Source organism: Corvus hawaiiensis, chromosome 6 (genome assembly GCF_020740725.1).
Source record: "Corvus hawaiiensis isolate bCorHaw1 chromosome 6, bCorHaw1.pri.cur, whole genome shotgun sequence".
NCBI classification, from domain to species: domain Eukaryota; kingdom Metazoa; phylum Chordata; class Aves; order Passeriformes; family Corvidae; genus Corvus; species Corvus hawaiiensis.
Window position 1 is genome coordinate 9924896 of NC_063218.1, and position 26705 is coordinate 9951600.

The 26705-nt window shown below is 39.6% G+C and overlaps 2 protein-coding genes across 10 annotated transcripts in view; one reads left to right on the forward strand and one right to left on the reverse strand.

Annotated features, from left to right (window-relative positions):
• Positions 1 to 149: 149 nt before the first annotated feature.
• On the forward strand, positions 150 to 11707 carry XRCC3 (X-ray repair cross complementing 3). Of its 3 annotated transcripts, none has more exons than XM_048308443.1 (8): positions 151 to 712; positions 1531 to 1643; positions 1991 to 2128; positions 3039 to 3251; positions 7781 to 7935; positions 8771 to 8983; positions 10033 to 10079; positions 11136 to 11707. In XM_048308443.1, the coding sequence occupies exons 2-8, from the start codon at positions 1589 to 1591 to the stop codon at positions 11356 to 11358; spliced, it is 1044 nt and encodes a 347-aa protein (XP_048164400.1). In that variant the 5' UTR covers positions 151 to 712; positions 1531 to 1588; the 3' UTR covers positions 11359 to 11707. The 3 variants fall into 3 exon arrangements, with proteins under 3 accessions (XP_048164402.1, XP_048164400.1, XP_048164401.1); XM_048308444.1 differs by having other exon boundaries at positions 1556 to 1643; XM_048308445.1 differs by lacking the exon at positions 1531 to 1643 and having other exon boundaries at positions 150 to 712.
• A 1999-nt stretch (positions 11708 to 13706) lies between these two features.
• Positions 13707 to 26705, reverse strand: part of KLC1 (kinesin light chain 1) — a 47112-nt gene continuing 34113 nt past the window's right edge. For 3 of the 7 annotated variants that reach the window (XM_048308437.1, XM_048308438.1, XM_048308436.1), the window contains exons 14-16: positions 23441 to 23571; positions 18824 to 18890; positions 13707 to 17493 (exon numbers count right to left, since the gene is read on the reverse strand). In XM_048308437.1, the coding sequence (XP_048164394.1) occupies positions 17428 to 17493; positions 18824 to 18890; positions 23441 to 23571 (264 nt within the window). In that variant the 3' untranslated portion in view covers positions 13707 to 17427. Of the gene's footprint in view, positions 17494 to 18823; positions 18891 to 23440; positions 23572 to 24301; positions 24929 to 26705 lie in introns of those variants that run through there. The other 4 variants (XM_048308440.1, XM_048308439.1, XM_048308442.1 and 1 more) reach the window with 2 other exon arrangements.

Genomic DNA, 26705 nt, shown 5'->3' on the forward strand with positions numbered 1-26705 from the left:
CCCTGCGGGACGGACACGGCACGCAACCAATGGGAAGCAGCAACTCGCCAGCCCCGCCCACCCGCTCGGGGCGTTCCAGCCAATCCCGTGCCCCTTGGCGTGTTATTCCCGCCCTCCTTCGTGCCCCGCAACCCGGAAACGAAGGGCGCAGGCGCCACAGCCGCGTCCCCCAGCTCCGGGAAGCGCCACAACCGAGCCGCGGGCGGGCTCAGCCCCCGCTGTCCCGAGGGGCGGCTCCGCAGAGGGCCCACGGCGGCTGCCGCGGCGCCCACCCGGCACTCGAACCCAACTCGGCCCCGCCGCCCGCGGGCAGCCCCGGGGAGGGGAGTGAGCGGCGCCCCGCCCGCGCGGCGAACGCCGCCCTGCCATTGGCTGTACCGCCGGGGTAGTCGCTCAGGGGAGTTTTGATTGGCTTGCGGCGGGCTAGCTGCCCGCTGATTGGCTGCGGTGGCGGCGGGGGATTCGTGACGGTGTGAGGGCACTGTGGCGGCCCTGCGCTCTGCCCGTCCGTGTGTCTGTCCGTGTGTCCGTCCGCGCCTCGCTCCCCCCGGCCGGTGCCGAGTCCGTGGGACACCCCTGGCTGCCCCGTGACCCTCTCCCGGTGTTTCGCTCTCCCCTGTGCCTCATCAGTGGAGCGGCTTCCTGTGAGCGGAGGGTGCGCAATGGTTTGGAGCCCTTCAGTCAAAGGTCGTCGTAATCATGATTGATTTCAGTAAGTTTCGGCTTCTAAACTTTTTCAGAATGTTGCTTTAAGTGGGTGTTGCTCAAAAGTAACTGTTGCCTCTCTTAGATGTATCCTTTCTTTAGCACCCATGACAACCTCTCGTCCTCATGTTGGAAAAAGGATTGTTCCTAAAGTCATGTAATCTCGTATAACTCCTGGGTCTCTGCAGCAATCCTTCATGAAGTTTGTCAGACTAATGCTAAGAACCTCACAATACTCTTCCAGGCAGCCATAGTACTGAACTATTGTGTTTTGGACCAAAGCGTTAAAAGAGCTGTTTAATGTTGCTACAATAATCAAACAGATCGTAACGATTTAATACTAAATTTGCTTTTAGCTAGTAATTGTATATTTGACTGTCCAATGCGTGAGTAATTCTGGGTCATCCCAAATTGCTCGTATGTGAGATTTTTTTCTGTTTGAAAATGAAAGCCTCGTGTGAAGACTGACAGGTTAGAAATGACTGTCCAGCTTGTGAGCTGCAGTCCAGAGCAAAAGCACTATGCAGAGTTACAGCCCATTAAAATTACCTGTAGTTCTTCCCTACTAGAGGGGGAGGGTCCCCTCCCTCAGCCTGCTGGCCACACTCTTCCCATAATAAAATAATATCAATATATAAAATATTACTACTAGTAGTGATAACAACAACAACGATAATAGTAATAATAATATAATCCCAGAATAATTATTACTTCTCTAAGATAACTGATAAATATATTGTTAAAAATAGAAAAAAAAAAAAAGTCCTGGAAACTTTTGACACTGATTTATGCCTATTTTCTTCTTGCCTGTGTCTGTCATAAAAGCCACTTTAATCACAGATCATTACAGGATGTGCTGCTTGTTGCTGTGCTGTGTTAGGAGATGGATTGGGACCAGTTTGATTTGAACCCTAAAACAATTGCTGCCCTGAAAAAAGGTAACTTAATTTGCCAGTGTCTCACTAACAGATCTGTCACCACAGTGAAATTGTGTGTTTGTGGGTATAAGCATGCAGATGGACACTAACATTTTAGAACTGCAATTAAATATTTCATAAAGAAGATTTTTGAGTAATTAGAAGTGTTGGGTTTTGCCCATGCTTCAATAACCATTTTCCAATTTTATAGCTTGTGTTGGTACATTCAAGGTGAATGTTGCCTTCCCACCTTACAAGAATGCAGCATAGATAAACCTCAAGTAAATGAGAGTTAGAAATTGGGAAAACTTTTCTGTGTAAGACTGTAATCCAGTTAAAAGTATTTTTAAAAATTCTTCTTATTCCAGCTGATATAAAATCAGTAAAAGAGATTTTAAACCTCTCTGGAGCAGACTTGCAGAGACTGATGAAGCTCTCCAGTGCAGACATCCAGTGCCTGCTGAAAACAGTCTCTCGCACGCTGAGGGAGAACAGCATGCTCACAGGTAATGCAGTGAGGGCATAAAAAGTCTTCTATCTAAAACTCAAAATTACTGTCACTGGGAGAAAATACAGTTCTGGCTCCTCAATGACACGGTAACATGGGTTTAAAATGAAAATGCAAGTGTTTTTATTACACTGCAGTGTATTATTTAACTATACTGAGGACAGCTTCCCTGACACCTGGGGGTAAACGGAAGGGGATGGGTGTCATTTTTCAGGATCAAGCCTACTTGAAACGGGACAAAATGATTCTCCAGTCTGAAGAACTTAATTTCAGGAACAAAATATTTCCTTTTTCTTTCACACTTTCTTCCTCTCTCTATTTTCCTTTTGTACTAAGACTAGTTGAAAATTTCGTATCATATATTAAAAGCCTTATAAATGGATTTGTCATAAACGCCTCATTCCAAACCAAGCAGCACCTAACAGCTCCTCCTGTACAAATTCTTAATGACAACTCTGTACTTAAAATCTATTTTCTTGTGATTGCATGTGTCTTCAGGCTTTGACCAGATGCCTGCTATGCTGTTTTATACTCAGCTATAGCTTTCCATTTCCATAATTGCTGTGCTTGAACCTTGCTGTCAAAGTTTTCTCAGAGTTAACTTTCCACAGGGACACCTTAGAGGCAGAGAAATGAAAGAAGTTTGAGAGGAGGAAAGAAATCAGTGTAAATTATCAATCTTTGAACAGACATTCAGCAGTAGGTCTTGTGGGGAGAGGGAGGTGGGGAAGATCAGGCTGAATCAGGGAATTTTTCCATCAACAAAGCAAGCATCCTTGTATAAACCTTGTATACAGCATCTATTTTGTATCATTGTGTGTTAGAAAAATAATAAATGAAACTATTTTTTTCTTTTTTCTTTTTTCTTTTCCTTTTTAATCATTAAAAAACACCCCCAAACCCTGCAGCACTTCAGCTCTACCAAGACAAAGATCATCTCACCTCCCAACACCAGAAGCTGAGCCTGGGATGTTCAGTGCTAGACAACTTATTAAGAGGTGGCATTCCTTTGGTGGGAATCACAGAGCTTTCTGGGGAAAGTTCTGCTGGGAAGACTCAGATCAGTTTACAGCTGTGCCTGTGTGTGCAGTATCCTTACAAGTACGGTGGATTAGAGTCCGGTAAGTGCTGAACTGTAACTGTGGATTCATTTCCCATTTGGGGGAGTGTACTGTCTTTAGGAACATCCTTAAAGCAGGTGCACGTGTTCAGTGCCTGTCTAACTTCAGTTGGAAGCCAGTTACTGAGAAATGTGTCTTTACAGAGACAAAAGCTTGCTGTGCACGTCCTGCAGCACAGCATAACTTAATTCAGAATTCCTGTTGGCTGTTGTTTGCCTGCTTGCCACTCTGGGTTAAACACACTCAAACAATGTAAGAAAAGTGTTGCTGTCATAAGAGCTCATTGACTCCTCAGGTAACCACCTCAGCAAAACAGCTCCCCAGATAACTTTCCACGAACATCTTGGGTATATGGTATATATTCCCTACCTGGGGATTTCAAATTTCAAAGATTATTTGTTTTGATAACAATAATTGTATTGATTTACAGAGTAAAATTGATGGAAATGTAATTGAAGAAAAGTGACATTGGGTTTTTTTTATCCTGTGATTTTCCAGGGTTTGCCAAAGTATACAGGTTTATTCTTTGCTTTGAGTATTCTTTTTTTACCCTTCTATCACATTAATCTAACTCCTAATTTTTTTTTTTTTTTGACTATTCTATGCTGCTGTAGAAAGGGAGGAAACCTGTGTCACTTCTGAATTCTGGTAGTCTGCCTTAGGTGTGTTTTGCCTGTGAGCTTGCTGTTCCTTCCACACAGCACTGGCTTTATCTGGAAGCTCAGTGGTTCGTTGTGGGGAAACGTACTGATTTCTTGACCTATATCCACCCATGTGGAAAAATCGTGGACTGCACAAATTAAGATCTTGCTTAAAGGGCTGTGAGTAGCCTGTGGCTTACATTATGTCATTAATCAGAGCAGAAGCAATTACATTATTTTCTATTCCATTGTGTGTTGCTGCTAACTGCTGCACATAGTTTGAATGCAAATACATTTTTATCCATCCTCCAGCACTTCTCCCTGTTTATGTTGAAATCAAGGAACAAACCAGAACAAGGTACAGAAGAAGGTGCCCAGCACCCTAATGGCACTCTCATGTTGAGCCTCTGATAAGAAATACAGCAATTAAAGCTTAGGTTAACTGTGAGGAGTTTTATCCTTTAGGAGACTTGAGGAGAACAGCAATGCTCAGAAACTCTCACAGAACTCTGGGACTACCAGTGGAAGATTAATCTCACTGCTAAGACTTGGCTACTGATATAAAATTATGGTGCATTGTATTTTTTTACTGCTTAGAAACTTCCCTTCTCATAAGTGGTGATGTTGAAATACATTTCTTTAAACATTTACTTCATTAAATTTAGTGCTAGTCTTGTTTGTAACTGTCAGTGCAAGGAGGTTGGCAGCAAAGCAATCCTGAAATTAATCAAAGACCTCCTTTGCCTCCAGGATATCTTTCTGCTGTTCTAGGGATGTCAGTTGTGTTCAGTTGTGTGTTGGCTGAATTTATTTTATATGCCCATATTCATAAGCAATACATGAATATAATGTGACAAATTAATATCCATATTAGAATTCTAAGTTAGGAAACAATGTTTGCTACTGATTCTTGGTAACAAACTGGTTTGGTGCATGACAGATTATGATCATAGGAATCAAAATTTGTCCTTTTTGAGGTTGAGGGGTTTTAGTGGGTTTTATTCTTGTTTGGTTGATTTTTTGGTGGTATTTTTTTGTCAACAACCAGCATAACACATTTATTGGCCTGAAAGACAGATTTGAGGAAATGCTGATTTTTTTTTTTTTTTTGGACCTGTGACTGTTTTCAGCATCTTGAATGTTGCAATAACTCTGGATCAAAATACAATTATTTAATCCATGGAGCATTGATCTCTCTAGAAATGCAAATCTGCTTCTGAAAGAACCCCAGTGACTATGAAATATGAAGTAGCAGACATTCCATCCTTTTTAAGTAAGCCAAGGAGAAGACAAGGGATGTCCTGCTTAAGGCAGGTCTGGTTTTTAGAAAGCAGATGATTTCTCTGGGAGCCCAAAATTCATGGTCAAGAAATCCCTCGCTATTAGCATTAAAGCAACATGTGCAAAAGGCAGTCAGCTTGAATAAGAATGGTAGCTGAGAAGGCCAGAGTGTTTTACTTTAGGAACTGTTGTCTCAACACAAGTTAGCACAGCTTTTTTTAGCAAGAAATTCAGAAACCACGTGGGCTTAAGGAAGCAGCGTATCTTAGTGGGTTGACTTTATTTTCTGTTTGTTTACTTGGGTTTGAATTTGCACCATTACGATTTTCGGTTTTGTGGTGTAACTGTTGTACTGTGTGACTGCCTTGTTTCAGTGAGTGTTTGTGCTGGGTATACCTCATGTCAAATTTGTGCTTAGAAGTTTTTCTTGACTTACTGGCATTTGAGAAATCATGAAACTGAATGTTTGATAGGACTGCCCTTAGTAAAGATACTCACCTGCCTGTCTGATACTCAGCTGTCACTGTTGAGTTGGAAAGTGATATGAAAATTAGTCCAATTAGGAGAAATGAACCTAGGGAAATAGTCAAGAAAATTAAGGTTCACCTAATTACCTGTTTGGTAATTAGCTATTTTTAAAACCTTAAACAATTAAGCAATTTAATTAATAGTTTACTGTGTTTTCCTTGCCTGAGCTTCATACAGGTTCGGATAGTATTCCACAAGCTGCTGATGTCATTGTAAACTTAATGGATTTGGAAACCTGTGGAGTCATTTTCTCTTTTCTTTTTTTTTTTTTTTTTATTTTCTTCCTTTGCTGATGGAAATTTCTTTATGTGCTCATTTATGTCTACAAGTATTGTGTATGACTTAAGTAATTGCAATTACCAGAGACAGCATTTATGCCCATAGTTTAAAATTCACAATTCTATCCACTCATTCTAGGAAGAATGTGGGATAAGAATAGAAAACATTTGTGGTTCAAATTTGTGGTTTCTTGTATGTTGTAGTTCAGTATTCATAGTCAGATCATGACTGCTCTGATCACTAACGCTTTATTGTAGTCCTTTTTCTGTGTCAAATGAAAACTGCAAACAGCCCTCACTCAGATCCCTCTTACAGCAGTATATACATAATGCAGTTGGGGAATTAAGAATGGAGACCAAATTCTAGTGTTAAATGCTATTGGCTGCCAAGGCCAAGGAAAGTGAAAAGGAGCCAGAGTATAATTTGTACCTGTTATTAGGTACAATGGAAATAGAAATTCTAGAAACATTTCAGTACCTCCTATGAATGATGATGTATTTTTCCAATCTGTTAATAATTGGGGAAAGTCTTTAATTTTCACCTGTCAAAGACCATTGTTTTAATTAGTGGGCACAGGTACGTTTTTTTGCATTATCTGATAGGTATGAAGGGTGTTCACAGGTGAATTTACAGTGTGTTGGGGAGAGCTAAAATGAAGATGCAATTTCAGTCCTAAAATACATTGGGCTTAGACCCCTCTTTGTCTCATATGGAAGATTTTCAGGATTCAATACCCTGTCTTATACAGGTGTCCATCAAGCAAAATATTTTTATTAATAAAATAACCATTAATTTTTACTTGATCTAGTTCTGCGATATTTCCATTTCCACTTGGATATAGTTTCATATTTTTTTCAGTGGAGTAGAGGATTTGGAAGTTGTAGCTAGAAATGGGATTCCCTGGAGAGCTAATTCTGGGATGGATCAATGGGGTGGAAATGTTCAGGGAGTCTCGTATTGCCAAACACAACATCTGCCAAGCTGTGTTAGCAGCCTCAGCCACTTTGTGAGTGGGCTCAATCCTTAGATGCAGCCCTGTATGTCTTAGCTGTTAATTCTGGTCAGTTGTGCAATAACAGTAACACTTTTTTAATAAAGAAAATATTGCTTGTATTTGTGCTTTTTTTTCCCAACATCTTTGATGCTTATGGGTAATTTTCTCTGTAGGAACTTGTTAACCAGGAACCACAGTGAAAATCTACAGACATCACTCACAGTAATATGATTGAAATATAATGTTTTTTATCTAATTACCATTTTCAGGAAGAGTTAGTTGGAATGAGGTTGGATGAGTGATCCTCTTAAAACTGGTGTAGAAATTGTGGTGATCAGTATCCTTCCATATGTAAATTTAAAACCAAGAAGCTTGAAAACACTGAGTGACATGAATCAAATACTAGCACTGGTTTTGGCTGGCATAGCTAATATATTTCATAGTGCTGTGTTTTGGATTTCAGTGCAGGGTCACTGTATTTGTGGGTTGGATAAACTGGGATACTTCTGATCCCCAAGGGCAGGTTGTTGGGTGTTCCACAGCTGTGCACAATGAGTGTCACCCAGTGGAGAGTACAAAATCCAGTTTTCCCAGCTGGTGCTGAAAAAGGGACCAGGCAACTGCAGGAAAGTCACAGGAGTGGAGTTTTTGTTCATCATTGATTCAATGTGGTTGCAAAAAAAAAAAACCAAACCAACATGAATTTCCAGGTCCATATGTGTAGCTTTTGATGCAGTTTGTGTGCTGTTAAGAAAACTGTGTGTGTAAGAACCCTGTTGTAACCACAGTGGTTTCCTTGGCTGCAGGAGCTGTCTACATTTGTACAGAAGATGTGTTCCCAAGCAAACGCTTGCAGCAGCTCATAGATCAGCAGCATAAGCTGCGTGCAGATGTTCCAGCTGAAGTCATACAGAAGATCAGATTTGGAAACAGTATTTTTGTTGAGCGGGCAGCAGACCTGGTAAGTAGCAGCACAAAGTAAGAATGTTTCTAAGACTCTTGATCAATATGGATTTGAGGCAGTATTTTACTGTTAAGGGGTCATTAGTGGAAGAGCAACACAGTCTGTAACTTGTTTGGAATATTTAATGATAGTCTTGTGTCCTGAGCATTTCAGTGAGAATCACTCCTTCCCCAGGCAGGCTGAGAAAGTTGGGGCTGCTCAGCCTGGAGAGAAAAGGTTGTGTGGGGACCTCATAGGAGCCTTCCAGTGTCTGAAGAGGCTACAGGGAAGCTGGAAAGGGACTCTCTGTCCGGAACTGTAGACAGGGCAAGGGTACAAACTGAAAGAGGGAAATTTAGATTTGATATTAGAAATTCTTTACTGGGACTGTGCTGAGATACTGGAACAGGTTGCTCAGAGAAGCTGTGGCTGCCCCATCTCTGGCGTTGTTCAAGGCCAGGCTGGATGTGGCTCTGAGCCACATGGTCTGGTGGGAGGTGTCCCTGCCCATGGCAGGGGGGTTGGGACTGGATGATTTTTGAGGTCCATTCCAACCCCTTAACATTCTATCACTCTACAAAAACAGGAACAGTTTAGAAATACTACACCCTTGAGATTTTGAAGTATCAGTAAGGTCAGAGCTGCAGGTAAATGCAGGTTGCAGTTTGGTCTCTTCAGTTTTCTCCACAATAAAACCACCAGACGTGGTTACTGGCGAGACTTAGAGATCCATGAGCTGCCTTCACGACTGGAAACTCCTTGAGCTCGTGTTGCAGTGGTGATTGCTGTAGTTCGCTGTGCTGATGTCCCAGCAGGGCTCTTTGCCCTGTGTCACTGTGTGTGTGTGTGGCAGGACACCTTCCAGCAGTGCATCACGAGGAGGCTGTCCCTGCTGCTGGCTCGGGGCATGGTGCGGCTCGTGGTCATCGACTCCCTGGCCGCCCTGTTCCGCTGCGAGTTCGGCCCTTCCGAGTCTGCACTGAAGGCTCGGTATTTGCAGACCTTTGGGGCACAGCTTCACAGCTTGAGCACTAGGTTCAGGACTCCCATCATGTGCATTAATCAGGTATGATATCAAATTGCTCCTTATTCTCTAGGGACTGTTTAATGAATGGCTGGAGGGTGATGGTGCAATCTGTGTAAATGCAGATTTCATGGTGGTCTGTTTACCGCTGTCAGCTGACTATTAATGACTGATGGAAATTGAAGCTTCCTTAAACTGATGTACTTTAGTAAATGTTAACTACTCAAAGTTTATTATTTAAAATTTTATAGTTTGTTAATGTTCTCAAAATTGTCCACTAAAGCTAACAAAAATAGGTATGTATAGCAACTGCCCAAAGCATCAAACCAAAATAAGAGTTCTTTCTTATCACTGGCTTCAAATGCCATTGCCAGCAGGAATGCTCTGGGAACTCTGCAGGCACAGTTCCAGGAGACAGTGAAGGACCAGGGACCTTGCTGCATTTCTGTGGAGCTCAGCATTTTTGTGTAACTGCTGAGATTGCTGAGGCACTAAAGCACATGTACTGACTTGAGCTGGACCAAAACAGAGCCACAGTGATACTGGTCAAAAAGAGTGTTCTTTTGAGGAAACAAGGCAAGACACTGCTCTTAGTCCACTCACAAATTGAAGGAGCATATAAGTGCCAGAGTTGAGGCATTCACACTCCCAAATGTGGCCTTGGGAAGGGCTAAGTCAATGTGCAGGCAGGCCACTGGGAAACTTCAAAGGTAATGAAGTCGTTGAGAACAGGGCACCTTTGGGAGATCTGGGCTTTTGTACTTTTTATCTCCAGATACAGCACTGAAACAGTTTTGTGGTTGTGGGGGTTTTATTTGTTTTCTTTTTTTTCTTAACAAATTAAGCATCTAGAAGTAGTTTAATTAATGTAAGCTGTAGCTTGCTGAATAGTTCTAACACTGTAAACATCAGCTTGTAATTCGCAACTCCATTTTAGTTTGCCTTGAAAGAATAAGTGTTTTCTAACTTGGCTTAATATATGATCTGATAACTTGGATTTTCTTGCCTTGGTTGCTTTCCCTGCCCCCCCTGTTTGCTAAATACAAACACAGAACCCCAGGTCAGCTGCAAACCTTGTTTTTGTGCTTCAGGTGACGGATGCAGTGAGTGAGTTGGAAGCTGCTCAGTGCAGTTGCAGGTGAGTCATCCACACAGAGTGTGACAGTGTCAAACACAGCAGCACTGAACCACTCTGTCCTTTCTCACTCCAGTGTAAGCTACGAGATCATGTGAGCAGCAGTGGGGCATTTACCCAACAGTGCTGGATTTGCTGGAGATCAGCACTAACTCGTGCTGTGAAGGGGAAGAAACTGTCATATACACTTACATCGTAATTCCTAATCACAAATTAGCAGGGAAATTTCCCTGGAGTTAATGGCTTGAGTACCTGCTTACACAAGAGTATTTTTCCATCTAATCTTTTCTCTGATATAACTGAGTGCACCTTCTGTCTGCTTAAAAAATACAGCAACCAAACCTTAGCAGGTGGCTTTGTTAATGAGCTAAGAAAAAACCCAAAAAAGTATGTTTTGACACCAATATATTAACAGGATTCAAATATATGTATTTGTTGTTTGAATCCTAACTATAACCTTGATTTACTACATAAGCTGGGTGCTACGTAAATGGGAGTTTGTGAGAAGTTCACTGCGTCCTTCAGATTCTGAAACTGACACAGAACAAGGATAAGGTTCAATTATTATTTTTTGCCTGGTTATCTTGTAGTTCTTTTACTGGAGAAATTGCACTTTTTCCAGGAAAAAAAATTGTTTAAACATTGGGTTGAAAGTCACACATACAGTGTTCTTTTTACCCAACACTTCTAAATATACCTGCAAATGGAATCCAAGGCCAGCAGTTACACACTTCAAATATTAAAAGTTCAACCATTTTTCTCTTGTGGTTTTCCTGTTGCAAGAGGGGCCTGTCCAGATGGAAGTAGGTATTCCCCATGGCTGTAGTTGAAAGAATGACACTTACTCTGTATAGAAGCACTTCTCCTCCAGGTGTTTCCTCGCCACAGGGAGAACCCAAGTTTTGTGAGTAAATCCTGTCACTCTGTCTTCAAAGACCTGTAGTTTTCAATACATGTTAGAGAAATGGTAAATTATGTCTTCTAGTGCCATTTTGTTACAACAGAAGGTATTTCATATGAAATCCAGGCATGCAGAAATGTGTAATACTTTCTTTATAGGGCAGTGGGTAACAGAGTCACTCCAGCACTTGGAATAACCTGGTCCAATCAGCTGCTGATGAGACTGATGGTCAGCCGGGTCTCCCTGCCTGGACACTCATCTGGAGTAGCATCACACTGCACTGGAAGCATGAGGACTTTAAGTGTAGTTTTTGCTCCTCATCTCCCTCCATCCTTTTGCTACTATGCAGTACAGCTGGAAGGTGTAAAAGGAATAAAATAACTCTCTTGCATTAATAAAGCATCTTGCTCCACAATTGTATCAGAACTTGGCAGAAGATTTCTCAAGGGACAACAGAGTATGACTCAAGGAAAAGAGACCCTGTGTGACTGCCTTGGGAGGTTCCAGAGGAGAAGAGGCACAGCTTGAAGCTGAAGGAAGGAGACTAAACAAGCAGAAAGGATGAGTTACTCTCCATGCCTTCTGCAACCCCTTCAGATGTCGTAAGGGACCTTGTGCAAATAGCACAAGTTGTGTTTAAACAAAAATAAATTTCCCTAAAATGTCTTAATTCCCTGTATTTGGAAATGACTGCACAGTGTTTTTTAATAAAATCCAAACAAGAAGCTTAGAAGCCTTTGTGTACTCTAAGTAAGTGCCCCAGCTCAGAGGCAGGGCCACCTCCTTCTTCAAACCCTGACCTTCCATCCCTCCTCCCTAATGCCGAATGGTAACACTCCAGTTCTTCTCTTCTATTCCTGGCCTGTGTATCTGAGCTGGAAAAGCAGCCAAGATAATGTTCATCCTATTGTGCTAATTGGGAAAAAAGCAGCCATGGAGAGATGTAGCTGATGAATGGGTCATCAACCCCTACCTGGATATTCATTTACAGAAGAGCCTCATCCAATCCTGGGCTCCAATCCCAGGAGTTTGCCTCACTGTGCCCCATGTTCAGAACAGTGTGAAACATCTCCAGGCTCAGTCTGTAATATTTTGATCACTTTTTTGCAACTTGACTGCTTGCAGGAACAGCCCTAAATAGGTGTTAAAAGTCACAGATGGGTCTGTAATCAAAGTTCCAGTTTACCTGTTGAAAAACGCTTTTACCAACACATAGAAGTAACATTTTACCTGCTCAAGTGTTCTGTCTTTGCCCCTGCTGGTTTGTTGGTTATTTCTCTCTCCAGCTGTGTCAGAGTACATTAGTTTGTCTCCAGGCTCATCAGCACACACAAACCTTAAAATCCCAAATCCAGCTGAGCCCCACAAGGCTCACAGCCAACACTCACTCCAGTTGCTGCCCTGTCCCTCAGTCCCACCCTCAGACAGCAGCCCAGGATCTCCATCTGACCCAAGTGCAGCTTTGGGGGCTGCAGACCCTCACAGGAACCCAACACGGCACCTGTCTTTTGAAGCCTTCTGTCAAAAGTGTTGAACCATGGTTAAGTTTTAAAAAATGCAATTTTAGAACCTTCCCTTTATACAGTTTTATTGATCTTTGGGTTTCACAACTGAGATTTTTTTTCTATACAAGAAAAAAATCAGTTTTTACAAAGAAGATTTACAGTCTAGAATGTATTAAGTCTTTATCCTGCAAGACTACGTAAATATTTTTCTACACTTTGAAATGTTAAATGACACTTGAGAAACTTCAAACATTTTCAAATTAAACTACAAATCTGTGATTTGAAGAGGCCTTTTTCAGCAGAAAGCTCAAAATAGGATTCTGGGATCGTTGCTTTGAAAAGAACCAAATTAATTTCTACTGAGTAAAGCATTTATACAACTGACCTATTAACAAAACATGTAGTAACACACGCTGAACAACTTCATTAATTTCTTTTTCAAATCACAGTGCTTTGCTACTGTTACAGGTAACATTTCTGGAAGTTTATTTTCTGCAGTTTTATGAGTAAGATGGGTGAACTCAACGGGGTTTCAGACATAGCTGTGAGGAGCAGCTACAACTCATGGAAACCAAATGCAGCATCTGAAAGCCAATCTTGGAAGGGTTTTTTTTTCTTTTAATCAAACATTGAAGTCATGATTCAGGGGCTGGGGGGGGGGGGGATGTGTGCTGTGTGTTCTCCTCAAATAAACACTGACATTACAAATGATTTTCTGGTTTTGCTGTTGAGTTTTGCGTTTGTTTTTTAAACCAAGTCCTAGAAAACAGAAAATACCATTTCCAGTTGCATGGAACTGACCTGACTGAATGATCCTGTAACCCACTGCCACTAGAGTAAGATACTCCTACTACTCAGATTACAACTAAAGACTCAGTAGCTTTCCATGCTTGAACTGGGACAACAGTGTAAATACAGGGAGCCCAAGGATAGATCTGGTGTTAAAAACACTTCACTGTGCTTGTTCCATGCCATACCCACATTTTCGTCTCTTCTCTCCATTGTGTGTGCCAGCACAATGTAAGAGCAGCTTCAACCTGTTGGATGGAGCTGGAACATTAAATGAACTTCCAGCTGTGGTTCCCTAAATATTTCTCATTTTCAAGCAGCTGTAACTAAGGAAGGTTTGCAACTTCTCTGTGAGCATAAGCACCCTCCCAGCTTGGGCCTTCTGACCTCTACCAGACCCCCACACTCTCTTTGGCTTCTTGCTTTGTTGATTCAGGCTTTTTTTTTTTTTTTTAACTACTGACCTTAACTATTCAATGTACTGGCACAACTGCGAATGGTTTTAGGGGAAAAAAATAATCCAGTGTAGATGTTTGAGATTTTCCTCAATTCTAAACATTTACACCCCCCCCCATGTATTTCTGTAAATCGATGACAAGGAAACTAAACTTCTCAGCATCACATCTGTTAACATTTATTCTCAGTACACACTTACATGACCAAAAATGCCATTCTCTTAGCAGCCCTCACACACAACACGTGACCTGCGTAACGAGAACCAAAGGAACTTCAACTCAGCAACTACTGTAAACACACTGTCAATGCAGCACTGCACACCCCTTTTAATAGATATTTACAACAGAACCACACCATTTCCAAGATCTCTGGATTCAAATGATACAATTTAAGTACAATTACTTTTCAAGCTCAAAACCATTTTAATTTACTACGATTCAGGAATGCTTGGGGGACGAGGGTGTCATTTACTGTAAGAAAAAGTACGAATTGTAGGTAACTGACACTTTCTGCATTGTGTAAGTGCAGACACACCACAGCAATAGGTCAGTTACTCCTCTAGGAGAGGAGCAAATCATGAAACAACTACATTTTACAAGACTATTTAGTAAGATCTAAACTCAAGACCAAATATTGCCAATAGAGCACACAACCAGAGACAGAAGGGCAACAGGCACCTTCTATCAGTAACATTTCCATGTACAATTCATCCCACATCCTGCTGTACACCCACTCACCACTGTTTGCAGGAGAATCTGAGGCCTAACGTGGAGTCCTCATTATGTTTTTATTCAAGTTCACCCTTCAAATTTTAGTCAAGGACAAAAAAGCCAGATTAAAAACAACCTGCACTACCAAGGCTGCAGTTTTCCTAACAAGGTATCTGTCAATTCTGAAGGTCTTTTCCAGTTTTCTGTTTCATCAGAGCTGTTTAGTTTGGTGCTGAAAACATCCCAGAAAGATAAAATTGGATATTTTGGATATATTCTTTATGCAGACTCTTAGCTACAACTGGAACCTTACAAGGGGAAACCCAGAAAGCAAATCTTGCATAAAAGTGAACTGAGAAGCCTGTCTGAAATATAAATGTATACAAACCATGTCCTGACAGTAACTCATTCATGATTCAAACACAGGGAATGTTGACTTTAATTTGGTTTTTCTTTTTTTACAAGTTCTCAAACTGCAAACAGCTCACTGGCTCCTAACAGTAAGGACCTGGCTACTATTCTCAGGGTTTTATGGATTAAAGAAGTCTTGAATTTTGTTTCTTCTCAGGAAAAAAAAATTAACCTCTTAAATATAAGAATTGTTTAATAAGCATTAGCTCAACAACTTAAGCTTCCATCACACTTTAAAATACTATATAAAGGATTAAAACATTTAAAAGCACAGTATTAGTAATGCCACCCACAGCAAGATCCTGACCAATAAAGTTCCCTCACTATCACCATCAACATACCACAGTCTTGCACTTTGAAACTTACTGTACACTGTCATTTGGCATGGTTACATAATTTATTGCTATTTACACAGGGTTGGGGTCTTTTCTGAAAGGTTGCAAAAAATAATTTTCCTTCAAAGTTGAAAGACGAATGTGGGAATCACATCTTTCAGTTTAAGTAATTCCTTATTACCAAACCAGTTCTGTGTCTGAATAGTTCTGTGGGGTTTTTTGGAAGCCAGACTTTTGTGGGTGTCTCCAGCACCAGGAGCAACTGGTGCGGAACAGGGACTGCTGAGGGCATCTGCAGGGAGCAGCTCCTGGCCGGAGCAGGGGCTGGACATGGGCACCCCCGGCCTGGCAGCCTGACACGGTTCTTTAGCAAAGCCAGCTCAGTCTGCCTTTGTGCAGAGAGCCCAATTCACCAGTGGGGGCATACAACACATTTTACTTTAGGGGGAAAAAAAGAAGTATATATATTACATATTTTTTTAATATAAAAAGCTCTTAATAAAAAGATTAAAACTCAAGAGTCAACATTATATGAGTATCTATTGTTAGGATAACCGAGCAACAACCTGTTCCTGCTCAAGTTCATTAATGAATTGCACTATGTGCTAAAACTTCTACATAATTATTAGCAGCATTGTCTCTCACCATTCCTACACTGTCTCTAAAGCAGGTGCACCATGCGCAGCTTCCTCTGCAGAGATGCTCAGACGGTACCTCCTGGTAAACATTGTTAAGTGCATTACACAGACAACTTTTTGCATCAGTTACTGTAACCAACTTAAAACCAGGTGCAAACCCAGTCAAATACTCCTATTAAGTACTAATTCTAATGACTTTTCACAGCCTGTTCAAATACTAAAACTTGCATATGTTCCTATATTTTACCTCCTTCAGCTGGTGCTGACCTTGAATGAATTTTCCAGCTTTTCCCAAAGTTAATTTTGTTCGACATTTTCCAACTCGCAACTATGACCACAAATACATTTGTACACACACTGCTTGGTTTTACTTTCTCATCCAACTTCACACAAATAAGAATTTTTACAAAAGATGAACAAAATTACAAGCTTTACAGAAAAGCAAAAGGAAATCCTAATGTCTATAAAATCCTTAAAACATACATAGTTCCAGCAGCAGTCCTGTATACAGACAGCATATATATATTAACTAAGTGGATTTAACATGGATATGTGGTCACACAGGTCACTTGCCACTTACGGCCACTGAGCGCTTCCACGAGGGCCCTTAGCACGGAGTAGTCCTTGCAGAGCAGCCACTCCGCAGTGTGACATCCCGACGTGCAGGTGCCTGCTTCTGCTGTCACCAGCTGGTATGGAGAAAGGCAGGATTTGGGATCAGCACAAGGAAACATTGGGCACTTTCAGCAAAGAGAGAATGGGATTGTGAATTCCAGTGGACAAGCGAGAAAGTCAACCTGAGGCTCGATGTTTCCCTGAGAGCAGCAGCAGCTGCTCTGGGACAGTTGCAGTCCGAAACTTGAGTATTCTTCAATCACACAAAGTAAAGGGTTTTTCCATTTCTCCTGATGTACACAAACCGTCCTATATCCATTGATTATTGTGCCCTAAGACTTACATTATCAAAAGCTATGGTCACAGGTGTTGCTATTCATTCTATCTAAATGTAACTTACCCCCAACCATCACTTCTGTAAGATTTAATAGCTCAGTCTAGTGGTTAAGTCAGTCGTGTCTAAGTGCTGTTTTGCCAGCCAAGGCTTCTACCATTACAAGGATCAGTGGTGCAAGGGCAAACCCCACCACTACTGAATGCTCAACTGGAACTTCTACAGTAATGCACATAAATTTATCCATTTCTCATTCCAGCACTGTATGTATTTACTGCCACACATTTAATTTTGCTTGCATTTGCCAACACTGTTGCATTTTGGTATGCTTTGAATGTGTCTGCATTTTTACTTTTTTTTTTTTTTTTTTGGCTGCTGTAATAGTCAGATCTATTAAAGAAATTTATGTAAGTAGCATGAACAGGAGCAGTGCAATGAGCAATATGTTTCTATAGTTTTCCCTTAGAAGAAAACACCCACTAATGCTGTGTTTAAAACTGTCCCTATTTAAAAAGTAAAAACAGCAGTCCATTGGGAAAAAACCAACATCATCTATAAACTAGGTGTCCCTATACACAAGGATGAAGAACCAAAGCTTTGAAGGTCTCAGTGCTTCTTTATTCACACAGGAATATTAGCTAGCTTCTGTCCCAAATCTCAGTGCGCCAGATCAGAATGACTGACACTCAGAGCTCGCGAATCTGTCAGACAATTATTTCGTTCCTGCGTGAAGGGGAAAAAAAACAAACAAAGAAATTAAGTAGATGTCCAGATAGTTCAAGCAAACAAACAAAAGTACTAGTTTTAACAAATGGGAACAAACATGAACTACTGAGAACCATTCGTGCCGGACTGGGGATGCTTTCTGGAGTCCAAGAAACATCTTTCCCCCCAATTTTTAACTAGCAATACTGTAAAGAACACACACTCTTACAATCCAGCCCAAGCCTTCCCAGAAATGCAAGAGCCCATTTATGGGAATTGCCATGGGTGTCTATAATGGAGGAACTACAAAAGTTTGCAAGAAGTGAGAACCAATTTTGCTACTGCGTTGTACACACCAACAAAAAACCCCTCTTCTGGAAGTCACACCAATTAAAAGCACACAGAGGATCCATCCAGTCAGGGGCACCTTGGACATGGCTCTTTGAAACCCTGGCACTGTTGCTGCAGAGAATTGTGCTTTACCCTGCATCCGTTTTGGCTGAAGCTCACCCTGAGCAAAGTTTTGCTTACACTTCCGACCACAGAGAACTCTGCAGCACATTCATTAGGGATCATACAGTTACAATCCCTGTACACTACTGGGAGGACAGGAGAGCCACAGTTGGGGCTTTCCTGCTACTTTAGGACACATGGTGGTGAAGATCCTCACCTACAGTTTTGTTAGTAGAGAAGCAATTTTATCTTCCTAAAATTAGTAGCAGTTACTGTGTTAGTAAAACACACAGCAGTGTTTAGAAGAACATTGCTCGCTCATTTGACAATTTAAACAGTGATTTGTTAGGTAAAAACAGGCAATGAGGAGTAGCACTTGGGCACACCATGAACAGTTAAGCGAAATAAGGTTTTATATTAGCAGAAGCACAACACAGATCAGACAAACTTTTGAGACTGCTCCTGTGCCACCTCAGAAACAACTTAAGTGTTTAAGGGAACCTGGAACGTACAGCAATTACAATGATAGGGCTCTTTGCAATAAAGGGGCTGAAATAAAAAAAACAATGAACTGGGCTTTAACAGTTCTTGCATTTTTAAGTTGTTTTTACAAGAATGCAATTCCGTAAGTTTTATATCCAACGGAAGTCCAAAGCCAGAGACTGCTTGGTATCAAAAAAGCCAATGCTCTTTACTGGCTGAACTTGAACCCTTTTTAAAATTAATAATAATTCACAAGTGTGTCACAGAATGATGCCTTAAGCACACGCTTCAAACACCTTAGTGAAGAAGGATCTTACAATCACTGAGTTGGTTTATTATTTATCACACTCTTTTTATCCCAAACCCTACTAAACAGTATTTATTTTTGTAAGAGTATTGTAGGGCTTCTTACTTGAAAATGATCTTCAGTAGCCTTGCCACCCATGTTAAGAACATTCAGAGAACTGGCACGCTTCATGCTGCAACCAGGACAGTGAACATGCAAGGATAAACCAATCAGAATGGCTGAAAACTACAGCTCTAAAAACACAAGTACAACAACGAGCAATGCACAGTGAAGGGAGGGGGAGCAATGTCCCAAAACTGATCTGAGGGATAGCCTTTAATGTAACAAGTACAGAAGTTCAAATATGTTTGTACTCAGTTCTAATTACATTTAAACCCCCCAAAATTACAAGCTCCTTAGAGCTTAAACATTTCAGGCAACTGATTTAACTCAAAATCTCAATTTTTAAAGCGCATCAAATTAATACAGTGACTTACACTGAGTTTTAATTAATCAATTATCAGTTTCAATTTTGTGTGGCTTCTTACAAAAGCATCAAAACATGCAGACAGTTTAGGAAAAAAACATCTGAAACACAAGTTTGTTGTGCAGGCAGCATTTACCTTGAAAAAGCTACAACAAAAAGTTAGTTTGGTACTTTCTGCCTCATTGAGATAAGTCTTATCAATCAATTCTTAAAAGCATTTTAGAATGTTTTATTTTAAATATTTCAAAGTGAAAAGAAACAAGATGGTTGCTGCTGTTAACTTTGGTTGTGCTTTTGGCTTTACAACACCCCAGGCAGTAGTAACAAGCACCCTGGAATATGGTATGGAAAGCAATGGAAGAGGGGAAAAAATTAATCACCTATCCAGGAGATACTGACAGTCAAAATATCACTGCATTAACTGCAATATCTGCTGCTGTTTGAAATGAGGATTAATAATTTACCTCCATTTCTCAAATATATACAAAATTTAACAAAAAATATTTTCAAGTGTGTGTAATGAAATTCAGGATCAGCCCTAACACTTCTATCATGGAATGTCTGATGTCCTTTACACCAGTGTCTGTCCATTCCTCAGAATATTCTGCATTTGCTCTGATTTTTCATGAGCTCTTTAACTATTTCAGAACTAAATGAGGGCTTTGAATACATATTTGTTGAACTGGTCACAAGAGAATGAGCCCTAACCCTGCAGTGCTACCTGCAGCTTGAGACAACTGGCTGATGCAAACTTCCCAATGCCTTCCAGTAACATGGAAAGGTTTATCCATACAGATCACGTTAGATATTAACCAGCTTTTCTTTCTACTGAAGCAACACTAACAGTCAAAGCACAAGTTTTAAATGCTTTGGTAAAGCAAAAGCTTAGCAGGACAATGAACCAAAACACAGGGCAACAGCTGCCACACAACACAGGCTGGCTGGTTCTCCCCAGCACTAAATCTGGGTGTTTCGAAAGCCAGAAGCACACAATTGAAAATATTTGACATGAGTGTTAGCAACAACAAAGCAAGGACTCATGCATGGTGTACACCTCTCATTTATTCAAGGAAACAGGTACAACAAGGGTTATATATGGAAGTCAAAGGAAGTTAATCTGTAAAACAAACAAAATGTTACAGAAAACTCTCCAAAAAAGCATAAAGGTTTATGGAAAACATTCCAGGGAAACAGAAATTCCACCAGTAAAAATTCACACGCACATTTTAGGTTCTTGCTAAAGTGCCAATTAAAAAAAAATTATTCATACCTGAGATACTACTTTGTTTGTGGGTTGGTCTTTTATTTGTTTGGGTTTGTTTAAATCAACATTTTTAATAATTTTAGTCTGGCAATGCACTTTTAGTTCCCTCTGTGTTACAAACACAACTGGACAAAGAACATACAGGTTTTTTTCTGATGTGTAAGTAACAGCAATAATTAAAGATTGTTTTTTCCCTTTTAGATTAGAAATCTTAACTGTTCTGCTGTATGGTCAAAAATTTTTAAGTGAAAAAATAAAGAACACTAATTAATCAAAGTTAAATTATTACAGAACTGAATTCTGAAAAATGATAAAGAACTGATAACTTGCTTCAGGTATAGCATGTTTCAAAGATGAGTTTTAAGATACTTGTTTGTCTAAAAGGCTTTTGTAAGATTGTAAAGAAACAATTTCCCTGATGAGTTTTCCGTTTTAATCTCTTCAACCTTCTGTATCAAGCAACAACATGAACACTAAGCCCTTCCTTCATCCTGTGATGTGACTGTATTGCTATTCGAGTATTTCTCACTCAGTGCTCACACCAGCACCATCAATTCCTATTTACAGAAGCAGAGTATAAACAAGAGGTGTAAATCAAGTTCAAAGTAAGGTCTTCCTAGAGACACAGGCAGGGAATGCACTAGTAAGGACGGAGGCTCAGAAATGTTCTACCTAAAGAGGCTGCCTTCACAGCAAGGAAGATTTGTATGTGTGCTGTATTGTAATATTCAGCTATCAAAGAAAGGTCTGCATGGTAACCACTGAATATCCCTTTTGTCGCACTCAGAAGCGGAAAAAAAAAATTAATTCCATTTACTGGAGTTTCTTTGGAAAATGAAATCAAAATGATTTCTTGAAATATCAATATGTACAGCTATGCTTTATGACCTACAAAGCTGGTGTTTAATACCAGAAATCTCTGTTATTAAAACAAGCTAATATAAATTAGGATTTAAAAACTCTATTACAAGAACAGAAATTATAGTATTTATTGTCCTATACACTGAAAGTGCCTATCTACATAAAAGCCTGTCAATGCAATACACTTATTGCAAGCTTTAAGAATAAATTATTCCTTGAGAGCTATAGTGACATCTAAAAACAAGACCATTTTGTCAGAAAGGGAGAGCAAGGAAGATATTGCTTTGCTTTCAATTTTGTTTCACATTTATGCCTTCATCTGAGGAAACCTCATCTGGTGCTACAGACCCCACAGTGTTACTCATGTTAATCTGGGTAGATGACTTCGGTCAGGTAACACAACTCAGGTGCAGACAGTAACAAGGCAGGTGAGTTCTCACAGGCGTTGCAAAGCCAAATATCTTCAGTTATATGTAAGCATAATTTTCTACACTTATAAACACGGGGTTACTTTACCTGCAGAAAGAGTTAGCTATAAATACTGCAGAAAATAAGAAATAAACCTCCTTTGTGAAACTGAAAACCTTTCCACATCTTGCAAAAATGAGGAGAAAATTCAAAATTAGCTATGGATATATGTATCTATTCATACAACAATATACCTGAACTATGATGTATGAACTCTGGACAGAATTGAATAGACACAGAAAACCAATGTATAAAAATGCTAATACTGAAGAAAAAGAAGGAAATCTCCCTTTCATTCTACTTTGGCTTGCCTTTGTTTGTTTTCCCTAAAGCATTTTACATTTACACATTTCCTTCTTCTGATCCCATGCTTTCCATGTTTTTTTCCCAACCTCTTACCTCAGAGGTAGTTCTTAATGATGGACCAATAAACGCAAAGGAATTTTGACCTTGAATTCTATTCAGTGCCTTCAACATCAAGTGTCTGGCAGTGAAATTTTCAGTAACAACTCTAAAATTCAGATCAGGCTGAATTTGAAAAAGATATGTGAGGAAGCTAATTCTACATGTACTGCAGCTGTACTTTATGTTTTACAGCCATAAAAACAGTGAGAAAAACTTCACTAGAGCATTTCCAGAAACAGAGTGAGACCCTGCCTCCAGGTCACTCTCTCAAGTAATACCATCATCATCATCACCAACTACATTACTCAGATTCAGTTTCTCCATCAGAAGTCACCCCAAGTTCTCCAAAATGACTGTTTCAGAGCACAAGTTCACACTGTCATACGGTTTCCTGTCAACTAAATGAGTTCCAGTTTTCCACAGCAAGGGAAAAAACCCCTGAAAAAATTACTGCAATCATGAGAGGGAACACTCAGAAGTGCCACTATGAAAAACAGTAGGTGCACTTTAACACTTCCATTTCTCTGCAGCAGCCAATAAATGGTCAATGATTTTAGGGATTTATGAGAAATATTACATACATTCAAATCCATAATACCGTGGTAGATTGGGAAGAGTGAGCAGTCAGACTCATTAAATGTGAATTTTTACCACTGAAGCCAAATTTTTTCACTGAAGCCAAAATGTTAGTAAGATGCACAACTAGGTCTAAGTTTTTCAACATTCTCCTCTGCTCTCTGACATCTGAGCTTTCCAAAAACAGAAACCAAGAGGGGCTTCATTTGGTAATTCTCTTTATGCTCACAACAATATATAAAGCTATATCAAGAATATATCAAGATACTAAGCTATATCAAGAATGTTAGTTGTGGGTTTACTGTACTCAGGCTTTTACTATAAAAATCAGTAACATTTATTATTCTCCACTGCTGTGTGAAAAGGACAGTTTTGCAGATGACTAACATTTATCAATAGTTGTATGAAGCTTTTCTAATCTTCAAGTAGGTAAAGCACCAAAAGGAAAAAAAAAATTGTTTAAGTAGAGTTAATTCTTACAAGCATATATAAATCCTCAGCTCTTACAGAACTTACAATGGAAGTTTAAGAAGTTATTTCCTATTTTATTCTTCTTTAAGATATAGCTGTGTATGATATGCAGTTAGCTAAGCAGGGAAGGGAACACTGCCCTAGGAACTACCCTGGGCCACACTGGGGCACAGACCAAGGGACACCAGCACAGCTAAGAACAGATAATTACCCTGGGTTCTTTGGTTCACTGTCCCGGGAATTTCCTCCCTTCAGCTTCCTAACCAGCTTCTCACTGCTGCGTCTAAGGGAGGCTCGGAGCTTGCTAAAGGAACCACTGCGCTTTAGAGATCCAGTGCCATCCTGAAAAAAATTGAATACATGTGATACTGCAACAGCTTGCTGCCCACCCCCAAGCCTGGCTTGAAAACACTTCAGTGATGAATTATTACTTTTTAATTGCTATTAATATATACTTATACTATATACATTTACCTAAACATGTAATACCATATAGCTACAACCTTACCAAAGCAAAAGGGTTCCTTCCAACGTGTAACAAAGATTTCTAAACGTGAAGACATGCCCAAGCCACAATTCATCATTAATAAAAACCCACCACAGGAGTCCAACAATTCACCACCACCATTTCATATGAGCATACCGTGGTTAACAGAGTACAAGCCCCAAGCAAAAGCATTCCATCAGTCTAAGAAAAAAACATGTTTTGTTTTTTCTAAATATCTACATTACTTGCAAACATGTTTAATTAACCCTAAAATCCCTAAACAAAAATAGTTCTGTTCAGGAATACTTATGGTCAAATTCCTGTGCTTAGTTTTTAACTTTTACCAAAGAAAATGCAAACCACAATGAAATTAATTTTTCATATATTGCATTCATGTTTTACACTGCTGTGCTGACCCAGAGAAACTTGCAAGGGACCACAATTCTATTTTTAAATGTTTTACTCTTACAAAAACCACAGTTTAGTAAGATTAGAAGTGACCACTTCCCAGTCCACAGAAAACCTACGTGATTATGAAAGAAGAGTTGAAAAAGAAAAAAGCACTACTAAGCAAAGACAGACACCTGAGTTGGAGTGAGTTTATTAGAAGTTAGAAAGACAAATACACAAATCACTGAACACCAAGATTAGTAGAGAAAAGCATAATTGCCAAAATCTCACACAAAGACTAAACAGCAATGCTACTTTAGAATAATTGTAAGTGAAGACATCCAGAGTTCCATATTGATGTTAACCATATAATAGGTCTCTAAATACATTTTAAAGCACTTGGAGAACATGCTTTACTTTACGGGTTTGGTTTTTCTCCTGTAAAGATCACCATCATGCCATTTCAATAATACCTTGTGTGATACTTTTAACTACCTTTATTCCATAGTGAACAGCTACTTATAAAGGTCATTGTTACTTGTTTGGTTTTTTTACTAATGTATTACACAGCAAATGGTTGTAATAACATTTGGTATGACTAGGTACATATCTGGCAAAGCTACACAGGTACAGAAATAGAAAACCAAAAACGACACCAGCACTGAAGGAATGGCCAGTTTACAGGGAAGTGTAGCTCTGACAGGAATCTTAAGGGGTTTGCTAAAACACAGCAGTCAGTACTGAAGAGAGAAGTTAAAGCTTGAAGATGGTGCACGCCCGTCATGCAGGAGACAGTATAAGAATCACAAAAGGCATCTAGGCCTGTCAGAAATGGAGAGAGAAAAACTGAATGAAACTGTTGGGAAAAATTCAACAGTTTTCAATTTTGAACAGTTAGTTTACAGTATTTCTAGGTCATGTTCAAAACTTTTTTTTTTCCAGAGTAACTATTTGGACAGCCCTTAAGTACAAAGTGCAGGCCTTTGCAATTACCAGAACCTACATCTTCATGCAGTTTCACCTACATCACTGAGATGGGACTGACAACTGAGCATGACTGATGCTGTGCATTCAAGTCAGAATTTGTATAAAATATGAAACACCTTTAACAAGAAATAGCTTTGCTGTTACATTTCATAAACAAAAAAAAGGGATTTTTTTTCAGATGATGTTAGCTCAAAATAATAAAAAATAAATAAATAAATAAATAAATAAGGAGGAATAGAGCAAAGTGCATTCATTTCAGCTTTAACTTCTGTCAGGAATTTTCCTTGAAACAAAAGTGCAAGAAGAAAGAGGTCTTCACCTAACCTCCAGACAAAATTCTCTTCATTCCCTTAAGGAACTAGAATCCAACTGGCCTGGGTCAATTCACTTTCACAAGTATAGAACATATCTCTGTTTGTGTCCATATATACAATCCAAGTGGAATTTTCTCTACTCTCCCTAATGCAGTGAGGCAGCTGAAACAATCCACCTTTAAAATAAACTGTGGTTCAATTTGCACACTTTCCATTCTTTGTGCAAGTACAGAGACCACTATTGATAGGTTCATGATACCTGGAAATGGCAAAATGCCTTGCTACAAGTGATTAGAAGATCTAATTCTAACTGAGTATTTATGTTTCAAACTAAATTGCATATGTTGTTCACACTTAAAGACAGACTTCAGCTTTGCAGGATTAAATAAACTGAAGTCTAAATTCCAGCTAGAAGTATTAGATCAGTGAAAAGGCTAATATTCCTGTGGTCTGAAATCAGCAATACTAGAGTAATGAAAATGATCCAAAGGCAAGACAAATTTGGTAGGTATAGAGTATAACTGTTCAGTAAACCTAACCAGAACTGTAGCAATAAGCAGACAAGCTTTGGGTACTTCAAATCTAAAATAAAAATATCAAACTCCTAAGTTAAACGCTGACTGCTTCATTAACAAAACACTTCTAAAACATGAGCTGAGGATAAAAAAAAAAAGTTCCTGAGTTCAGAGTAATCAAAAACCAAAATCACAAGATGTTTTTATGGCAAAGTTTAATTGCCAATTTTTATGTCATTCAGAATGAGAATCACCTTATTGCTGCTGCTTACACCTTCCCACCATCACCACCTCCTGTCCTTTGTCTGCTACAATGTCCCCCTGTCTGGCACCTACTAAACAAGAGTAACTCTCGTCTGTGGTAGTGAAATCCATAGTTTTCCTTTCCCACCTGAAAGTGGACTTACATGCCCAAAAGCCTGTCTGTTTGAAGCATATGGCTTAGAGTATGAAAAGATACTTCCTCACACTACAAACATTATAATAAGTAGCACAAAGATTTTCATCTGTCCTGCAGCATTCACAAAAATGCCAGGGACAGGTACTCACTGCTTTTTTTTATAGAAAAAGTATAAGGGATCCAAATCTTGACCTTTCCACCTTATATTTCAAAGACCAAGTATTTCCTTGCATTTTCAATTATCTTCTGTTCACTTTAAGGCACAAACTTTACAAGTGACATGTAAACATGCACTGTAACACCTCACTTAACATGTCTAATAGTTACTGGCAGATTTACTTCAATAGATATTTCAGTTCTTTTGTAAGAGTGTAAGACATTAC

Excerpts from the sequence above, each read along its gene's own strand:
- XRCC3 (XM_048308443.1), top strand. The coding sequence starts at position 1,589 with ATGGATTGGGACCAGTTTGATTTGAACCCTAAAACAATTGCTGCCCTG. Across the intron at positions 3,252-7,780 it reads GTACGGTGGATTAGAGTCCG|GAGCTGTCTACATTTGTACA; the intron begins GTAAGTGCTGAA and ends CCTTGGCTGCAG. Across the intron at positions 7,936-8,770 it reads TTGAGCGGGCAGCAGACCTG|GACACCTTCCAGCAGTGCAT; the intron begins GTAAGTAGCAGC and ends TGTGTGTGGCAG.